The sequence below is a fragment of the Thalia democratica genome, unplaced genomic scaffold (assembly GCF_965202585.1).
Source record: "Thalia democratica unplaced genomic scaffold, ktThaDemo2.hap1.1 HAP1_SCAFFOLD_1055, whole genome shotgun sequence".
NCBI classification, from domain to species: domain Eukaryota; kingdom Metazoa; phylum Chordata; class Thaliacea; order Salpida; family Salpidae; genus Thalia; species Thalia democratica.
In genome coordinates this window covers 1-20,624 of record NW_028139979.1, presented here as the reverse complement: position 1 = coordinate 20,624, position 20,624 = coordinate 1, and the positions used below count along the sequence as shown (strand labels likewise).

At 25.2% G+C, this 20,624-nt stretch overlaps 1 protein-coding gene across 1 annotated transcript; it reads right to left on the bottom strand.

Annotated features, from left to right (window-relative positions):
• Positions 1 to 1,030: 1,030 nt before the first annotated feature.
• Positions 1,031 to 19,657, bottom strand: LOC145847698 (cyclin-dependent kinase 8-like). The gene is made up of 11 exons (XM_082953684.1): positions 19,432 to 19,657; positions 18,302 to 18,412; positions 15,007 to 15,180; positions 12,537 to 12,678; positions 12,217 to 12,331; positions 9,886 to 10,060; positions 9,036 to 9,133; positions 8,795 to 8,885; positions 8,505 to 8,660; positions 7,630 to 7,806; positions 1,031 to 1,036 (listed from the first exon to the last, which is right to left on the bottom strand). Exons 1-11 carry the CDS (start codon positions 19,636 to 19,638, stop codon positions 1,031 to 1,033), a joined length of 1,452 nt encoding a protein of 483 aa, XP_082809810.1. The 5' UTR covers positions 19,639 to 19,657.
• Between the last annotated feature and the right edge of the window lie 967 nt (positions 19,658 to 20,624).

The following is a 20,624-nucleotide window of genomic DNA, read 5'->3' as shown; positions in this document are numbered from 1 at the left end:
CAATACAAAAAAATTGGATTAATTAATATTTTTTTTGTTAAAAATGCATAAAAAATTGGATGTTGCAAACGTTTCCATAGACAAAGGTGTTCACTAAAAGTACTAGAAACTTCTGGATTCTTTTTTAAAAGATATATAACCCGACTATTGTTTAATTCAAAATATTAGATTTAAATTGCACATGTTACAACCTGACAAAAAGACTACAATGAAAAATAAAACAACAAAAAAAAAACAGCATTGATTATATAAAAACTGTATTTATTCTTGCCATGAATGATGGCCTATCTAACAAAAAATTCGGTAATGATATCTTCAATATTTATGACGAAATATCAAAAGTTAAAAAGGGTAAAGTTTTGTATAAGGACCACATTACTTCATACTTTATGGGTAATTATAGGGTCATACATATACTGGTAATTAACTTATTTTTGCACACATTAAAGCAAAATACTACTAAAACTTATATGATGTTAATAGAAAACAAATAAATAGCTTTTGAAATAAATAGATTTTATTGCAGATTTAACTGATTACTGTTACCATCACATATATATACAAGATGTAAAATGTAAATTTATATTATTATTATTATCACAGATGTTCTTGTGCTAAAACTTTATTTCAACTAACGGCGTTTCACTGCTCTCAAATAAATTTAAGAACAGATCTACGGAGTCTCAAAAAGCTCTAAGAATTCTTAGAGCTTTTTGAGACTCCGTAGATCTGTTCTTAAATTTATTTGAGAGCAGTGAAACGCCGTTAGTTGAAATAAAGTTTTAGCACAAGAACATCTGTGATATACATTCCGATAAGCTTAGCTTATCAGGATCTCCAGGATTTAACGCCTTATAACGTTACATCTTATTATTATTATTATTATTATTATTGGAGTTTATTGTGCGAAGATGGACTTGGGCATTAACTCCTGAGCTGCTTAAACAATACACACGAAAAAAGAAACAAATAAATTACATTCAATGAAAATTAAAAAACTAAACATAACATAGTAAAAAATTACAAACAATTAGTCCTGTATGATCAATTATAACTTAGTATGCACAAAAAACAAAACGAAATAAATTCTCGTACAAACACTTATGCATAGACTATAAAAGATTACACAGTTACAAAAATTATACACAACAACTTTTATCTGTAGGGGAAGGCGTAGGGAAGAAAAACTATTCTTAGTGATACTAAATTTTAAAATGAATTTTTATTCGATAATCACTGTATTTTACTTGTGTTTATACTATTTAAATCTATTTTTTTAATTTTAATCGAAAAATGTTCCACCCTCCCACACGAAACCACATTCTGCAATAACCTATTCCACATATTTATTGTTCTGCAGAAAAAATAATTTTGGCTCTGACTGTTATTAAAATTATATTTACATTTTATTTTTTTATAATTTCCTCTCAAATTATAATTGGTCTGAGAAAAACTGAAAACTGATTGAAAAATTCTTGATATATACCATTAACAATTTTAAAAAGTGTTATCAAGTCAAACTGCCATCTTCTATAATCTAGACTCTAGAGACTCCAATCTGAGCTTCACCAATCTATCTTTGTATGAGGTATTTGAAATGTTGCATCTATTACAAACAAAACGGGTAAAATTTCTCTGCAAAGACTCAATCCTAATAATGTCTTTTTTTAAATAGGGTGATCATATTGGGGTATTGTATTCGAGTTTAGGGCTAACGTAGATTTTAGATAATTAGTAAGAATATTAGTAGAATTAGTCTTAAAACTTTTAAGCAATTATGATTAAGATATGATGAGTTTTGAGCAATTTTATATAAATAATTTACATGTTCGTTCCATTTTAGATTTTCAGATATATGTATTCCTAAGTCTTTAAAAAGTTTTACTGCTGGTATTTTAGTTTTATTAATTTAAATATTAATAGGGAAGGGTTTATTTTATTTATGGTTAGAACTTGGCATTTTTTTGGATTTAAATCAAGTTTTCTTGTTTTTAGCCATTCGTGAATATTATCTAATGTTATTTGTAAAGAAGTTTCTGACTTGCTAAATACTTTTTGCGTCATCTGCAAATAGACTTATTTCGATTTGAATGTGAGTATTAAAAGTAATATCGTTGATGTAAACTAAAAAAAGAAGAGGACCAATGATTCCACCTTGTGAATTTTCAGAGGATCTGATAATGTGTTGTTAATGAGTACACTCTGTGTCTTACTATTTAAAAGTTCGCTTAACCAATTCACTAAGTTATCATCAAAACCATATTGAGTCATAATTTTTAATAATTTAATGTGTGACACAGAGTCAAAAGCTTTTTTGATGTCAGTATAGACCACTGTGACTGATTTATTGTTCAAGTAAGTTATTAACGAAGTATGTAAACATGTCAATAGTTGAATTCCTGATGATCGGTAGGGAACAAAGCCAAATTGTTTTGGTGTTAACAAATTAAAGTCGAAGATGTGATTAAATATTTTTTGGGAAATAATGTGTTCAAAAATTTGGGAAAACGTACTGTTAAGGATATTGGCCTATAATTTAATGGGTCGTGTTTGATACCTTTTTGTATACTGGAATTACATAAGATGTTTTCCGTTGTTTAGGTATTTCTGACAATGCTAGGGAGCAATTAAAAACTAATAGTAAAGGAAAAACTAATGATAGAATAGCATGCTTAATAAAATAAGGTGGAGTTTTCTCTGGCGTTCTAATAATTTTATCTTTAAGGTGCTTCGTCGATGTGTTAATGTCTTCATAACTTATAATAAAATTTTTCATTTTATTGAATTTTTTTTAGGTTGCTAAAAACTTTGATGATTTTGATCTTGTTTAAATACATTTTGAAAATTTTTATTGAAAAGTGTGGCTCTTTCAAAATCTTAAACTACTGTTTTGTTTTTATGGTGATCAAGTAGGGGAGGCAATGAAGTATTTAATTTATATTTAGATTTAACGTAGCTATAAAACTTTTTAAAATTTGGGTTAGTGCATAAGTATTTTTCATATTCTAAATTGTATTTTTTAACAGCTAATTCATATTCTTTTGATTTAATTTTATAGTCTTTGAAGAATGATTTATTTTTCTTACTTTTTTTGTTAAGAATAAGTTTTTCTTTTATTAATGTTAGATGTATATTTTTTGCTTTTGTTATTTTTAGGATAGGAAGAATAAAAAGTTTAATTGACATATAAATTTTTTTTTGTTTTACTTGAACTTTAAACTATTATAAAACGCAATAAAAATTTGCAGTATTTAAATTGAATAATTTAAACTGTAAAAATACTTGCAATACCTATATGTTTATTTAAACCAAATTTCAAGATAGAAATTTATAATGCAAAAAAACGACTAAAACAAAAAGAAAGCATCGCATGTTTTTATTTATTTTTTTGTTCTAATAACAAATTGAATTGGGCTTTTTTATTTATAAAAGCCTAAAAAGTAAAACATTGTGTCTAATTTCAACTGTAAACTGATACCTGCTATTGTAATAGAGACCTTCTCGGTTTTTAAATTTACTCAAAAAAAAAATTAAACTTATAAGTGTATCTTCTGGTTTAAATGTATATATTCGAGGCATTACTACTGTTTGAATTACAGCAGGTACAAACTAACAACCGTCCTTTAAAGAAAATATTTTGAATTTTAAAGATAATTATTCAGGCTTACTTATTATCTGAGATAAAATAGCATGAAAAAATAAAACACACTGCTGTGCTCTTAGTAAATTAAAACAATGAGTTACAAAGATAAATAAAAGTCTAGCTTTAAAACAAATACAAACTGTTTTTTTTAAATGTTAGTACTATTTTGTATTGGCTAAAATAATAGTGTTCGGAGTACTTTTTAATACAATGTATGTAAAGCTGCTTTAATCAAATGATAAACAGTAATAAAATAGAAATACAGTTATTGTAGTCCACAATGTAATCAAATAGTGTGCTTGTAAAGTGTTATTTTTTTTTATAAATAAAAACACTGTGCAGGCCGGATTCTTTTGCTGATGAACATTGTTTGCGGGTCGTAATTTGCGGGGGAACGAGTCACTTTTGCACGAGCGTCTTATTTGCACGAGGGGACACTTTTGCACAAAGGGTCACTTTTGCACGAGAGGACACCTCTGCACGCAGGGTCACTTAAGCACGAGGGGACACTTTTGCACGGCGTCACTTTTGCAAGGAGGGTCACTTTTTCACGGAGGGTCATTTTGCACGAAAGTAAAAATAAAATAAAAAGAATACTAAATTTTTAAAAAAATAAGATAAAAAATTAAATTGAAAAAAAAGTTACCGGTCGAGGGTTAGGGTTAGTGGTAACAGTGATAACAAAAGTAAAATAAAACAATTTTACAAAATAAAATAAAACCTAGACAAAAAAAAACTAAACTAATAAAGAAACAAAAAAGGAAAAAAAAACTAATCGAAGGTAGGGGTTAGGGATAACAGCAATAGAAAAAATACATACCTAATAAAAATCATAAAGAATAAAAACAGCAAAAAAAATATATATATAAAATGTTTTAAAAATATAAAATAAAATTTACCGAACGAAAGTTAAAGGTTAGGGGTAATGGTGAAAATTAAAAAAAAAAAAGTTGATAAAACAATTATTTTGTCAACTTGTGCAAATGTCTTCGTGCAATATTGTCCACTCGTGCATAAGTGACCCTGCGTGCAAAAACGACGCCGTGCAAAAGTGTCCTTCGTGCTAAAGTGACGCTCGTGCAAAAGAGTCGCCGTGCAAAAGTGACGCTCGTGCAAAAGTGACGCTCGTGCAAAAGTGACACCCACTCACTTTGCTGACCATTGTTACTTACAAAATATAAACTATAATTTTCGTCTTTTTTTATTTTTTTCTTTACTTTATATAGTATTGTAACTTGTTTTAAATTAAACAATTTGAAGATTCTAATTTGGGATAAGATATGTTAACAACAACTGAGAATCTCCTATATGCAAGTATAGGAGTGAAACATTGTTTTGTTAGTATAAACTGTTAAAATAAATATTGGTTACTTTATATAGTCTAATCGCTAAACCGTGTAATATTTGCAATATTTCATGATAACTTATAAAAACTCTGACGAAACAAGCAAAGCAGTTTTTATTAACTTTAAAAATTATGCCATAAGCATTAAAAATATCAAAAATTATAATTAGATTTAAGTAGTAAAAAGTAATAGTAAATTTATATTAAAAAACACCCTCACTATCCATTATACAAACTTTTTAGAATTTTATTTTACATCTGTTCGCAGCTTTATATGAGTTTTAAACTTGTGAAGTCATAAGTGCTTCTTATTAATCTGATCAACCTAAAGTAGCATATTGTATAAAAATTTAATACATTTAAATGCCTAACGAAAGAATAGTTATTTAGTAAGTATGTTCGACTGTATAGTGATATAACTTACATTTAGCTATTTAATTCCTTAAAAGTTATCAAAGCTGTTTTAGAATTTTTATACTTGCGAAATACAACTTGTAGTCTTATTCAAAATAACAACTATCTTATAAATGTGTGTATCCACAAGTTTTGTATCAATATCCTAAATCCAAACAATAAGGTCAACTATCAAGTAAAACTAAACTAGCATTACTCAGCTAACATCAAGAGATGTTATTTTCAATTAAAAAAAGTTATATACTATTAGACAATTTTTCTCTTTGCGTGGTTATGAAATCACCCTAAATAGCACATGGATTGTAAGCCCCTTGTATACACTTCTTTAATACAGTTTATTTATCTGCAATGACTTAAAATATCAATAAATTTGGGTTACGACTATGTTAAAAATATGTTCGTAAATTAACTTGCTTTTTTCATGTTTTACTTTATTTGCGTTTTTAAAAATAACATGGGTTTTTTGCTTATTAAATGTATTTTAAAAAAACACTGTAGTTACAATAAAAATTAATAACAAAACATAAAAATTATGCTCTTAAACTCCTAAAATATTTTTTAAGTAGGAATTAATTAATAACAAAACTTACATAAGTAAACAACCTATAAGAAATTTATTGTAAACTATCTTTTGTCCTATATCAAAAATAACTAGTTTATATGGTTCAGAACCTTTTAATTACAAGTAGGGATTGGCTTTTTAATATTTTAGTTACTTATAAGTAATATTTCTATAAAACTTTTAGCTAAATCATAATATAAAATTTAAAAAAAACTTTCGTTGTAACATTTATCTAACTTTATTAATTAAGATTAATATTACATATAAAGGTTTTGTATTTCTATTTAAACCTAAAATAAACTTTTAACAAAAAAAATCGATTTTGTGTTTAAATAAAGTCATTTTGTAAAATATTAATATTCAATTCAGTTTATATTGGTAGTAACAGCGAAAATATTAAAAATTAATACAGTTAGTTAAAATTGTATAAAAATAAACATTAGTTCATGATTGTGTTTATTACAACTAAATGGAATGTAGATCAAATATTTTTAAAGGTATCAAAAACATTTGAATGGTAATTGATAAACATAATTCTATTAAAAAACTTTTTCATGATAGCAAAACTAATTGTGTACACTAACAAAAATCAAGTATGAATAATTTTCAAGCATTTACAACTTATAAGTAGTTTTTGTTATCAATACTATTATGCAACTAAAACTGCTGCTAAATTAAAAAAAAAACACCTAAATATCAAAAAAATCACTAACGTTTGCACCAAGTAATAGTAAAAAATTATAAAAGTAACTGTATTTTGAGGAAGTTAACTTTATTTTTGTTGTTTTTAACGGTTTTTTGAAATAATTTACGTAATATAGCAAAATAAATAAACTTGCAAAGTTTAAAACTTTATCAAATAAGTTATAATTTATTTTTACATTTTATTGTGGTACTGATATGAACTTTTGTTTAAAAAAAGCTACTGATAATCTAATTTCATAGAGACAAACCTAATGTTTAAAAGAGTATGACTAAAGAATTATTTAGCACAGCCTTTTAAAAGCACCTTATATAGAAAATTTAAACAATATTACTTAAATACACACAGAAATTATATATATATATATATATATATATCAAAAATAAACTAGTATATAATGTATACTGTGTGTAGGTAAATTATTATGTTGTTAATTAACATAAAAATAGCTCTAAGATAGCATTTAAAGTTTTTTCAATAACTAAACAGTCAACAAATCTTTAAAAAAACACAGATTATACGTTTAGTTATAACTAGCCATTAGTTATAACGCTTTATAAACTTGTTAGCAAATTTAACTCATGTATGATAAAAACAAACCGAATAAATAATATGCAGCAGCAGAAAATTAAAATTATTTATAATTTATTTTTAAAAAATAATATTTTATCTCACAAATTCATCAAAGTATTCAATTTATCATATTGATAAATTTTTAGAAACACACTTTTTTTAAATTTATATTCTAATAGTCTTAAAAACTAATCTAATGTTTTTTTCAGGTACAAAAATACAAAATCATTTATTAGTTTCAATATAATTTTAAAGGGATTATTTTTAGATGTAAAATAACCATGGACGAAGTGGTTTATAATATAAATATATAAAAAAAGCAAGGCAGAAATAAAGAGCTGAAATATATGCACCCTGAATAACAAAAATGGCTTAGTATCGACACATACAAAGCTATGATTCTTTCCTGTAAACTTTTGCTGGCTAATATTTTGTACATTTCGCTGATGTGAGGTCATGTGGGCCTTTTTATGCTTTATTTGTTGGTTGAGAGCGTGCCGCTGCTGACTTTCTAACGTGAAGTTGTTGTTAACTTCATTTGGTTGATTTAAGTTATGTCCGTTTACCTACAACCATTATTTATATTTAAATTTAAATAATATTTAAAAATGCTTCTCAAAATACACTTATGTTCTTCTTAGTTACAATACTTACAATAATTTAGAACAAATACTGAAGTAATAAATTTACACAAATTGGTTGATTAGGATTATTTTCGAAGTAAGTTAATATACTATAAGTATACTAAACAAAGATGAAAACCAAAAGTAGTTACAAAATATTAGAAAACGGATATTTATACAATGATAAGCACGATGATATAAAAACTTAATACTTTGAAAATCACCAATGATATTAATTATTTCATAAGCGTGACTTTTAAATACTTTTATCTATTTTTACAACAACAAAACTAAACAAAAAAAAGTTTTCAAAGAAAAAGTGTATATTTAAAACTATGAACATAATTCTTTGCTTTTAATTAGGTACATAAAATGTAAATAACACTCTCTTAAGTTTTTTTGTGACAGTTTAAAATATAATTTTCTACTTATTTTAAGAAAATATCAGTAGAAGCAGAACATAATACTATGAACAGTTTTTCACCAACAACGACAAAATTTAAATTTCATTAGTTTGTATGTAAGAATTTATACATTTTTTATACCATTTGATTAGTTCCTGTGTATTATTCCATTGATTGATTAACGAATTTAAAATTATAAAATTAGATCGTAAGTTTAAAAATTTTTCATACTCTTACCTTACTCATCGTTAACAAACGACTTTTGTTTTGCTTAAGTTGATGTTTTTGAGCACAACCAGTCAGTTTAGATCTGTTAGCTTCTAATTTCAATCTTTTTTCTTGAAGCTCATTACTGTTTTGTTGCACACGCTTTGATTTATTTTCTTCTGTTTTCTATGATTAAAATAGTATAACAACCTCTATCATATATTATATAATATTATATAATATATTATATCATATAAGTTGAAAAAAAAACTTTAAAAAGTAATGCTTCAATTTTAGTAATTTTGTATAAAAACAAATACTTTTCCATGTTTGTTTTTTTCAATATCTTTTGTCTTATCTTCATGTTGACATACTCTTTTAGGGTAAGGAATAAGTTCTCCGTAGAAACAACTGTAAAATAAGTTATTTATGTTTTATGTATAACATACTTATGCTTCCAAAATATTTTTAATAAAACATTGATAGAAATTTTAAACTAAATAAAATTATATATCGTACAAAATATTACTTCAAGTACTAAAAAAGTTATTTTATACCCACTCGTCTTTGGCTAAAGGTTCTTCTTTGAAATAATCATCGTTCAAAGCTACTTCAGCTGAAATTCTTTTGTTTGGGTCCCAAGCAAGAAATTTCTTAAGCTAAAATTATGCAAAGCTTTAATCATCTTTTAATTTCAATTTATACACAAAATAAAATTTAGAAAAGTAAGTTTATCTATTTCTCAAAAATATGTTAAACAATACACCAAAATTAAAATATTGATTAAATAATAATTTTCTTAGTTAGCAGTAACTTTTTATTTTTTAAAACAAACTTATAGCATTAGATTCATAAAAAAATAATTTGTGGAGAAATTGACCCGAATAATATATAAAATATGACATAATAATGGAATAAACATTTATAATTTATAACATTTATAATTGTAGTAGATAAAAACATAAACTAACACAAAAAATAACTTTGTTATTTAAAAAAGCGTTGAAGTAGTTTTAGCACAACTAATTCTACAATTACACTGCCTTTCAAGCAAAGAACTTATAGTAAAAAAAAAGAAAATATTTAACTTTTACTCAGACCTTGTGAAACAACAAATCTTTAAATTAATATTACAGTTTAAAAATATAAAAATCAACCGTGTTCTTTTGGCTTTTAATAAACATTTTGTAAATAAAAACAACTTTGTTTTAAACTAGATAAAAAAATAATCATTTTTTAAATATGTTTCATTATTTATTAAAAGTCTTAACTAGTAATTGATGATAATTTAAAATGTAAAAAATTATTAAGTTGAATAGTCGCTAGTAGTTATGTATTCTTACTTTTTGCAATCAGGATTTAGACTATAGCTATACAAAAAGTTAAATATTCCTTTATTTAACACACAAACCAAATAAAAAGCTTTAGAGCTGATGTTTTTGAAAGGGTTTCTGTGCGCCCAGATTTTAAGAGAACGCCCATCAAAGTCTTTTTTACGAAAGTTTTTCTGAAAAGTAGGAAACTCAGGATATATTTTCATATCTGGCCAGTCTTGCTCGGAAGGGTAACCCATTTCTTCCATTATTCTAAAAATTAAAAACGCATAGATGTACGCACATTAATTTTAAAAAGTATACGTTAACAATTTTAGATGAACATTTATTGATTGTTTAAATTACAGAAAGTGTATTTAGGTAGTATTTATTAAAGGTAGTACACTGAATATAAAGTTTAAAAAAAAATTATATGAATGAAACGTTAACAGCAGTCATAACATTTCTTTAAATTAATTCAGTTTATTTACACAACAAAATTGTCTAGCTCACGTATAACATAAATTATTAAGCTGCATATTCTAATAACAGGGTTGCCACGCCAAATTTTGTAAATTTAACCTGACTTTTAGCTTCCTCTTAGGTATGCGTTTTAAGTACTCACTTCCAGTTAAATACGCATTTTGAGTACACATATTTTGACAAGTACGCATTTTAGTACGCACTTCTTATTCACTGCAGATTTTGAACCAAAATAAGAACTTGCATCAGGTTTCATTTTTGTTATATAAATTTATTGTTAAACTTTTATTGCGTTACGCCGTTTCCCTGCAAAGCAGTTCATCAGACGCTAAAAAAAGCTGAAAACAAAAGTATACAGGGCGATGAATTGGAAAATAAAATACACACATAAAGAAAAATAAGATTTACACTTAATATATGAGTTTTAATTAATATGTAGTTTACAAAAGTTAAATTTTAAAGTTAAATTAATTTAAAATGAAATATAGGTAAGTTTAGTTTAATTAATTTATTAACTATAGATTTTATATATGTTGATAATTTATTTACTAAGCATTTAATATATTAGGCTTTGGAAAAAATGTAAACACTAAGATTTATAGGGGATTTTTAGAAAACAGAAATGGTCTTTTTACGGGAATATTGTAACTTTAAAACAAAATCTTTACACAATACAAACATAAATACAATGTAACAATTAAATTAAATAGAATAAAATAACTAAGTTAATGCGATAAAAAATAAACTAAAAGTATTCCTTAGGGTAATGAGGGCATTGCGTGACTAGTTCATTTCTTTTATTAAGGATTTTTCTTTGGTTAGCATTTGCTATAAAAAGTCTTTCAAGGTTACATAGTGAGCACATGAAGTTTGGTTTGAATCTGCTTTTTGTCTGTCTGAGAATTTTCCATTCAAAAGTGAATTTTTCGCCTTTTTCATATAATTTCCACATGTAGTTGGCGAGTTGTGTACAGTTGGCGGGCTTCTTCTTGTTGGGTTTTGGAAATGATACTCTATGCTCGTACAATCTATTTTTGAATGCTCTTCGGGTGGATCCAATATATGACATTCTTTCATTTTTCTCAGATGAGACGATTGCTTCGTTAATTTTGCACGAGTGATAGTTTTGCACGAATATTCATTTTTGCACGAGAATTAAAAAAAGTTATAAATAAAATACAGAAAAAAAACTAAAAAGATAAATTAATAAAAAAACAGGTTAAAAAAACAAATTAACGACCGAGGGTAAGGGTTAGAGGTAACAGTGATAATAAAATAAAAAACAAATAAAAACTAATAAAAATTACTAATAAAGAAAAAACAAACAAAAAAAACTAATAAAAAAATAAAAAGAAAAAAATAAGTTACCGACCGAGGGTAAGGGTTAGTGGTAACAGTGATAGTAAAAAATATTAAACTAATAATAAAATATAAAAATAATTATAAGATGTAACGTTAAAAGGCGTTAAATTCTGGAGATCCTGATAAGCTAAGCTTATCGGAATATATACCACAGATGCTTTTGAGTTAAAACTTTATTCCGATTAACGGCCTACTCTTAGAGCTTTTTTGATACTCCGTAGATCTGTTCTTAAATTCATTTGAGAGCAGTGAAACGTCGTTAGTCGGAATAAAATTTTAATACAAAAACATCTGTGGTAAAAAATTAAAATTAATATTTTTTTTAAATTTCAACCAAAGTAAAAATGTCTTCGTGCAAAAATGACCATTCGGGCTAAAGTGTCTCCGTGCAAAAATGTCCCCTCGTGCAAAATTGTCTTGGTGCAAAAAAAAAACTGACTTTTGATCATTTTCCCAAAAAAACTGACTTTGCCTGACCCGTGGCAACCCTGTAATAACTTAAAACTCAAAAACATATATATTTAAACTGAACGATCAGAATACTTTTATATTTGTAGTAAAATGGATGTTGATCTAACGCTAACCTTTGAAATTGTTGAGGATGGTAAGGACTAGCAAACTTGTTCTGATCTGCATTGCAAGTGAATATCGGTCGTCCACTCAAAATTTCAGCAAAAATACATCCAATTGCCCACATATCTGAAAATCGCAATCTAATATGTCTTATATTCGACTATCTTTGAAGCTGTATTTAAAATATTGTCCTTAATATAAACGTCTAATTTAAATTTACAATAAAACTAGTAAAAAGTCTTTGTTTTATTAACATTTAGAGCTTAATGAATAAATTCAGCTGCTAAATAAATGTTAAAAACTACACACAACGAGCAAATAAAAAACAAACCAATTGTTTTAGTGTAATGCCTTGCCCCGAGGAGAAGCTCTGGAGATCTGTACCAGTAGGTCACCACCACTGGGTCAATGTCAGCTAGCGGTTTTAGAGGTTGGTGAAATAAACGTGCAAATCCCAAGTCTGCAACTTTAACCTTGAAAAAGTTACAAATTTCTTTAATTTACACGTAAAAATTGTTTAAAATTTCAGGTTTTTAAATTATTTATATTTAAGAATCCAGGTTTTTCTTTTTTTTTTTGTAAACCCAAACTTTCAAATTCCAGGTTTTGTCAGGATTCCAGATTTTTGGTAAGCCTTTTCTAGTATAATATGTAAAACAAATTAGCTTTTAAATCACGGAAACAAAACCTTTTCTATTATGGTTTTGTTAAGTTCTACTTTGATTTATATTTATTTTCAGACTATATATTTATATTTATCTTTAAAGTTAGAACTTGCAATCTTTAATAAATTTAGATTTAAATTACAAAAATATGACATAAGAATCAACTGCTTTTAAAGTATTACTTCGTTTTTACAATCCAGATTCATTTTAAAGACATAAGATTTGATATTTACATAACAAGAAATGGCATTATCTAACACATAAGTTATACATAAAAAGTTGTTAACGATAAAAAACCCTATATTAAAAAAACATAGAAAAATGTTTTTTTTTTCAACTACAACTAAGTGTTTCTGTAGACATAATTGCAACTCTTTAAAAGTATCAGATTAGTCCACAAAAAATAACGTGAGATTATATATAAAACAAATATATAAACTAAAAACTAATTAAAGCAAAAATAAACTAATAAAAAAAAAATTCAAGCTAAATATTGAAAAATTAAAACAAATCATATGACTTAAAATAGATAAAAACCAATAAAAAAATAGTACAATTTTTGTAATTTTAAATTTTTGTTATCTCAAAAAATACTTTTAAATAGAAGGTGAAAAAGACTTTAAAAGACCTTAGTGATATAGAGTCTATATAGAGTTATATATATAGAGTTATAAAATTAACGTAAATACATAATTTATTTTTCTTATAAATAACTTGAATTTGAAAGTAAACTAATGACATTTAAAATACAATACTTATTATCTTTGTTAAATAAATATATTGAATCAAAAAACTTATTAAAAAACAAACAAGGTCTTTTACTAAACACAAATATACTTCAACAAACTTTCATCAGTTTGATACAACTTTTACAAAATAAAGAAAACTTTTAACTTATATAGTCTTATAATTGCATCAGAAATTAGTTAATCAAGCAAAACACAAAACTAAAAAGTAATTAAAATTCTAAATAAACATATTTAAGTATAACACAAAAGCACTAATTAACTAAACAAAGATAACGAATAATCAAAATCATTCTGCTTACATAATTTTGGTTTACTTAAATGAATGTATATTACTTAAATTTTGAGCAGCTCAAAAATATTGTTACGACATCTTAGTATTCTAAATTTCTTTCGATATAACTTTTTTAACAAATGGGATTTTTAATTTAATGTTCTGATATTGAAAATCTATACATTGCATTTGAAGTTGCTATACTAATTGTCTTTGGCTGATTGTTAGTACGTTCTCTTACTAACTTTGGAATGTGCTCTTAAATTCTGGTTTCAAGGTGTTAACAACTAGTATAGCAACTTCAAATGCAATGAATAGATTTTCAATATCAGAACATTTAACTAAAAATCCCTTTTGTGGAAAAAGTTATAACAAAACGAAATTTAGAACATTAAGAAGTTGTAACAATATATTAGACCTGGTCAAAATTAAAGCCATATACATTCATATAAATAAACCAAAATTATGTAAGCAGAAAGATTTTGATAACTCGTTACCCTTGTTTAGTTAATTAGAGCTCTTATGTTATACTTAAATATGTTTAATTAGAATTTTAATTACTTTTTAGTTTTGTGTTTTGTTTGATTAACTAATTTCTGATGCAATTATAAGGCTATATAAGTTTAAATTTTCTTTATTATCCAACAATTGTACCACACTGATAAAAATTTGTTCGAATATATTGGTGTTTAGTAAATGACTTGTTTGTTTTTTAATCAGGTACAATAGCAAACTAATAATTTAAAAAAAAAGTTATGTTTATAAAACTTGTTAAAAAGCTGACAGTACTAGAAAAATTTAATTTCTAATTTTTGTAAATTTGTTAAAAAATCTACCAATTTTTAAAAAACTGTAGCATATTAAGATTTTTTTAATTTGCGTAGTCTTAAAATTATCTATTTAAAAAATTACTTAAGTGGTTATTAATGATATTTTAATACCTTGGAATAAATTATAAATATTTGAATAATGTAAGTACTTATACACTTTTTTCTTATTGTGATTATTTTTAAAGAGCAGCCTAATTAACTACTTAATTTACACTGAATAGTAAGAGAAAATAATTTAAATGTTTCTAATATGTTATATATTAATTAATAGTTTTATAAAACAAACCATTCCTCTTTCAGGACCCTCACCCATAATAAGTACATTGGCAGGTTTAAGATCTCGATGAATAACCCAATTATCATGCAGGTATCGGATGCCATCAATTAATCCCCGCATCATCGATTTGACTGTTTGAGCTTTGACCTCAATGTTGTTGTTACGGTGGTACTTGACAACCGTCTAGAACCATTTATTCAAAAGTAATTTTTTTACTAAATATATTAAGTTGTTTAAATCGATTACAAAACCAATTTGTTGTTATACTTAGTAAATACACACAAACTTTTATAAGTGTTGCCAATTTATTTTTGTAATTTCCCTAAGGTTTTCTGGATGTCTTCCAGGTTTTTGAAAAACAAGTTATTTGGTTAAATTTTAGAACAAAATTAAACTTAAGGTAATAAAAGTGTCTTAAATAGTATAACAACATTACAAAGATACTGTAAAGCTACTTTAAATGTATGTTTAAACAAAAAATAATAATATAAATAAATGTGTGCCTTTATAATTAATCTTTATGAAACTGATCGAATTTTCGTTTCTTTACATGTAAAAATGGTTTGAAATTCAAGGTTTTTTAAGATTTTTTAACGATTTACTTATAGTTATCTCAAAAAATATAGGAGGAGATAGATTTTAATGACTTCAAGTTATTCGCAGTTTTAGATTGCGCCCCCATAAGAAACCTATTGTAGTCTCCAATTCCAACCGGCTATATCTCAAAAAGTATTTTGAGTTTTAATAAACTGTAAAAAGCAACTTGTAGCTTAGTTAAAACTCAATAAAATAATACTTATTTGTGAAAAAGATGATAAACCCCCCTATGCCCTTAACAACCTGAAATTACTTCAAAATATATTGCAGGCCACGCTTTAAAGAAAAAAAACTTTTGTGGGACAGATTGTTTAAAAAATATTAATCTAAAAAGGGTATACTTTGAAAAAGTAAAACTTAAATTAATTTTCTTAAAAAAATTGATTATGTGGATTCCAAGCCACAGTTTTCCGACCTACGCTTCATGACATCATTATGCGTTAACACTGCATAGTACTTATGCTTTTCCTAATAATTTCTTTTTTGATTAGTGTAGAAAAACTGATATGGTTTTTAAAAATGTTGCTTAAAATAGGTATTTTATGAAAATAAAAAGTATTTAGTAAATTCTAACAGAATTACCATTCTTTGAAGCAAAATAAAATACCCTGAATCACCAAAAATATCCAAGATGACTACAAACTAACCTAAGTCAGCCTCAGTATATATATTGCTTAGGCTAATAAAATGTCAAAAAGTAAGTTATTTAAATACAAGGTTCATGCGCAAATTTTTTTTAATTTAGCCTGATATTTTTTCAAAGTAAGGAAAATCCCTTTTAGAAGTCATTTTGGTATAAGGGAACCTTAATTAGTAGATTAACAAAATACAAATATTCACAAACACTACTTTTAAAGAAAAAAAACTTAACAAAGGTTATTTTTCAACATCTATCAATCGCTTATCCAGCAACTTGAATACTTTTAACCGGTCTTTGTAATTTCTGCTTGGTCTGTTACTTTATCAAATTTTAGGGCTTGGTTGCATCTATCAACTCAATAAATTGTAAAAAGTAGTTCTACTATGAATATATTGATAGAAACTTATATGTTAAAGCTAAGTTTTCGTCTTGTGAATATATTTAATAACTTTAAGTAAACGAACAGTAAAATATATGAATAAACTGCTAAGAGTTTTAATCTAAAAAGTATTTGGAATGACGCTTCTAAATTAGAAATTAAAATAGTTAAACTAACTAAGCTCTGAAAAACATAGCTAATGTAAGCAAATTCAAACAAACAGCTAAGTTGTTGAATTAAGGCCATAGAGGGGGGGGTCCGACTTTTTTTTTTACAAAAATTAACTTTGGCTTTTATATGAAAGCTTTAAATACAAACTACAAGCCTGTTTTTATAAAATTCAAAAATATCATTTAACTTTTGAGATATTTTATTTTTTTTATAAAGTTTCTGATACAAATGTATGGACCGCAAATTTTTAGAGGTCAATTTTCTTGGAAATTTAAAAATTCACTAAAAATCTATCTCTTCCTTCATTTTTCAAGCAATCTTCTTCAAATTTTCAAGAAACATTCCTTATATTAAAAAAAAAAAACTTTACTTTAGAATTTTAATAATGTAAAAAAATTAAAATTTTATCACAAAAATTAAAAAAAAAATGTTTTTTTTTCAAAAAAATTATATTTTTACAATTTTTTTTATGAAATCCAAAGTAACGCTTTTTTGTTATTGTATAAAGATTAGACTGTGAAAGTTTGAAGAAGATTGATTGAAAAATGTAGGAGAAGATAGATTTTAAATAAAATAGTCTTTTTTTGCTGTTTTAGTTTTCCCTTTCCATAGGGAACCTATTATGCGGCCTGACTTTGACTAGTCATATCTCAAAAAATAATTTGAATTTTTTAAAACAATAAAAAGCATCTTGAAGCTTAGAAAAAACTCTTTAAAATAAGATCAACTTGTAAAAAACATGTTTTACCCCCCCTATGGCCTTAAACTGTAATGTTTAAACTGTATTTTTTTATGAATTTTCATAATTATGATGTATAAAATCTACTCAAAACAACATAATAACCATTCTTAAAATTATTTTAGAGATTTAACAAAAGGTTTTAAGCATTTGTTTTTACAAATACAGACTGATTTCAACTTTTAATAACAAAGTTTATATTTTGAAACAAATTCTTACCAAAATCAGATTTACTCAAAAAAAAAAAAAATTATTCTCTTTTTTTTTTTAATTCAGTAGTTTTCAAGTATTTGAAATGACATAAATTAATATTTTGCAAAAAACTGCTTTAGCCTGATGCGCACAAACCTTGTAAATACGTATAGTTGTACGGTGTATAACTTTATTAAAAATTTAGTTCTATGACTAAAAAATTATCTAGTAGCAATATTTTGTTACATCTTCAGTAAAACTAAGACATTTTTCAATCATAAGATTTTTTGCTAGTGCTTAAAGTATGATTAAGGGAATATTTAATTACAAAATTTTATTGTAGTATAACAAAAATGTTTAAACTATTTTTTTGTTTTTAAATACATTCAACTAGTCTGAATTTTTCACAAATTATACTTAGCTTAAATTTTTATACAATTTTTTTCGTGGATATTTTAGTTTTATTATCATTATCGAGTGGCAACTCTGGTAATGAGTAAGAATAATAACAAAGTATCTAACACCAAATTATAAAACTATAAAAACGAGAGTTTTATATAATAACAAATGTTACAAAAATACTTACATAGAAGTCATACTCTGCATACTTGAACGCAAGATAAACTTTCAAATCTGAATGAGATAAAAATATTGCTTCAAGTGCTATAACATGCTTGTGGTTGAGTTCTCTTAGTAACTACAAATTATAAAACAATAAAATTTAGTCTCAAACTTCAATTAAAAACTACTACACTATAAAAATAGAATATATAGTTAAAAGTATTTATACATCAAACAATATTTTTTTAAATAGTACTTCCAAGCAATTATATTGAAGACAATAAAATCAAGTATAAATTCATTATGCAATTATGAATATACTTTTTTAAACAATTTTAGTAGTAAAAAACATTAAAGGTTTTAAAGAAAAAAAAACAGCTTAAAAGTCTTTATAATGTTTATTGATTGAAATGTATAAACAATAAGTTGCAATAAAAGTTTTTAACTAGGAATGACTGTAAAACAGGATGGGAAACTTATAAAAATACTAAAAATTCTCTACAGGAGTATTTAATATCACTATCATTATTTATTTTTTTCAATGTCAAGTAAGTCTGTAATTGTCAAAAAATGGTTTAAAAATATTGTATTGTAATAAAAAAAACAACAGCTTATAAATTTTTCACGCATAAAGTATAGTTTACTCTACTTTGAACACAAAGCACTTAGTACTACATATAAAGTTTGAACAAAAACAAAAAAATATCTATCAAAATATATACAATTGTTTTAATTTTAAGTATAATTTTTATTACTAGTCAAGATAAAACAAAAAGGTCAAATTTATAACCTTTATTTATTTATAAGTAATAAAAATTTACTAGACATTCTATATAAATTTCAAGTAAATATATATAATTTTGTAACTAAATTTTTACAGACACTATAGTAATTTACAAAGTTAGTATAAAAATTAAAACAACAAAGAATATTACTTTGTAGTAAAACTTAACAAAAATTAAAAAAAAGTTAAAGTAATGTTTATAGTTTACACTTGACTATAGAGTACAAAAGTCAACAAAATTTTTGTTTCATTTAGTTTCCTAAAAAAAAGAAATATAAAAAAACTTGAAATATTTTAAGTAAATTTAGTACTAAAATATATTAAGTACATCATTTTAATTAAACAATACTTCAATATAACTCATAACTTACTGATATTTCTCTACATGCAGATAAAGTTAGGCCATGACCTTCAATCATTTTAAGTGCAAATTCTTCTTGGTTTTTAGCAGGATCTTTTGCTTTAGCTTTAAACACTAAACCATATGTACCTTTACCAATCTTACGATCCCTCCATATATAAACATCATCTACTGTTTTCCTTTGGTTTTTACATCTTTCTTTGAATCTAATGTCCATTATAAAAATAATAGTTTTTATAAATAACTAAATATTTTAAATGTAAAGGATTTTATCTACCAAAAAAAAAGTAGTAGAATAATAAACAAGTTTAACTTTATACTAATAACAAAAATAATCAAACTTTTACTATTTACTATTTCAATCAACTGATTCTACTATTTAAAATTTTCATATAACATTTTGTAAATATAACCTAAAATAAATACTTTATAAACTTATGAATTAAACATAAGACCATATTTTTAAAACTGAAGTAGGAAGAATTTATCTTGTTAAAGCTGTTTAAATTATGTATCAAGTATCTGCAAAAATAATATTTAATGATATAAGACACAAAGAGCTATAAAACACTACATCCTCCTAGCTCATTTTAAGCTCTTCTAACACAGATTTATATTATACAACAAATAAATAAGTTAGTTCAGCTAAATTTCAAATATTTGAAACAAAAAATCCTAGTAGAAAAACTATGAAAATACCTATCTAAGTAAGTTTTGAATTATCTAGAATTCCATGTTAATTCTTTTTTGGCTAATTAGGAATACTTATTATCTGTTCTCTTAGTAATCATTTTATATTAAACCTTTCTGGTGTACCATACTCCCTCAATCAATGTAAGCAGGGTTGCCACTCTTTGAGACAAAAAATCAAGCCTAATTGCCGTTTTAGTTTGTGCCTCCCACAGGGAACCTATTGTTGCCTCCGACTTTGACCTAATAAATCTCAAAAGTTATTTTGAACTTTTAAAATCTGTAAAAAGCATCTTGTAGCTTAGTTATACAAAATAAAACAAAATTGTGAAAAAATGTGATTTACCTATGCCCTTAAATTATTTAAACTTGCTTGAGTTTTGAAGAAAAAAATCAAACTATCTTGAGTTTGTCAGAATCAGTCTGATTTTTTTCTTTTTCATTCTAACTATCCTGAGTAGCCTGAGTGAGTGGTAACACTGTGTAAAGTATGGCTGATTATTTCTTATCCAG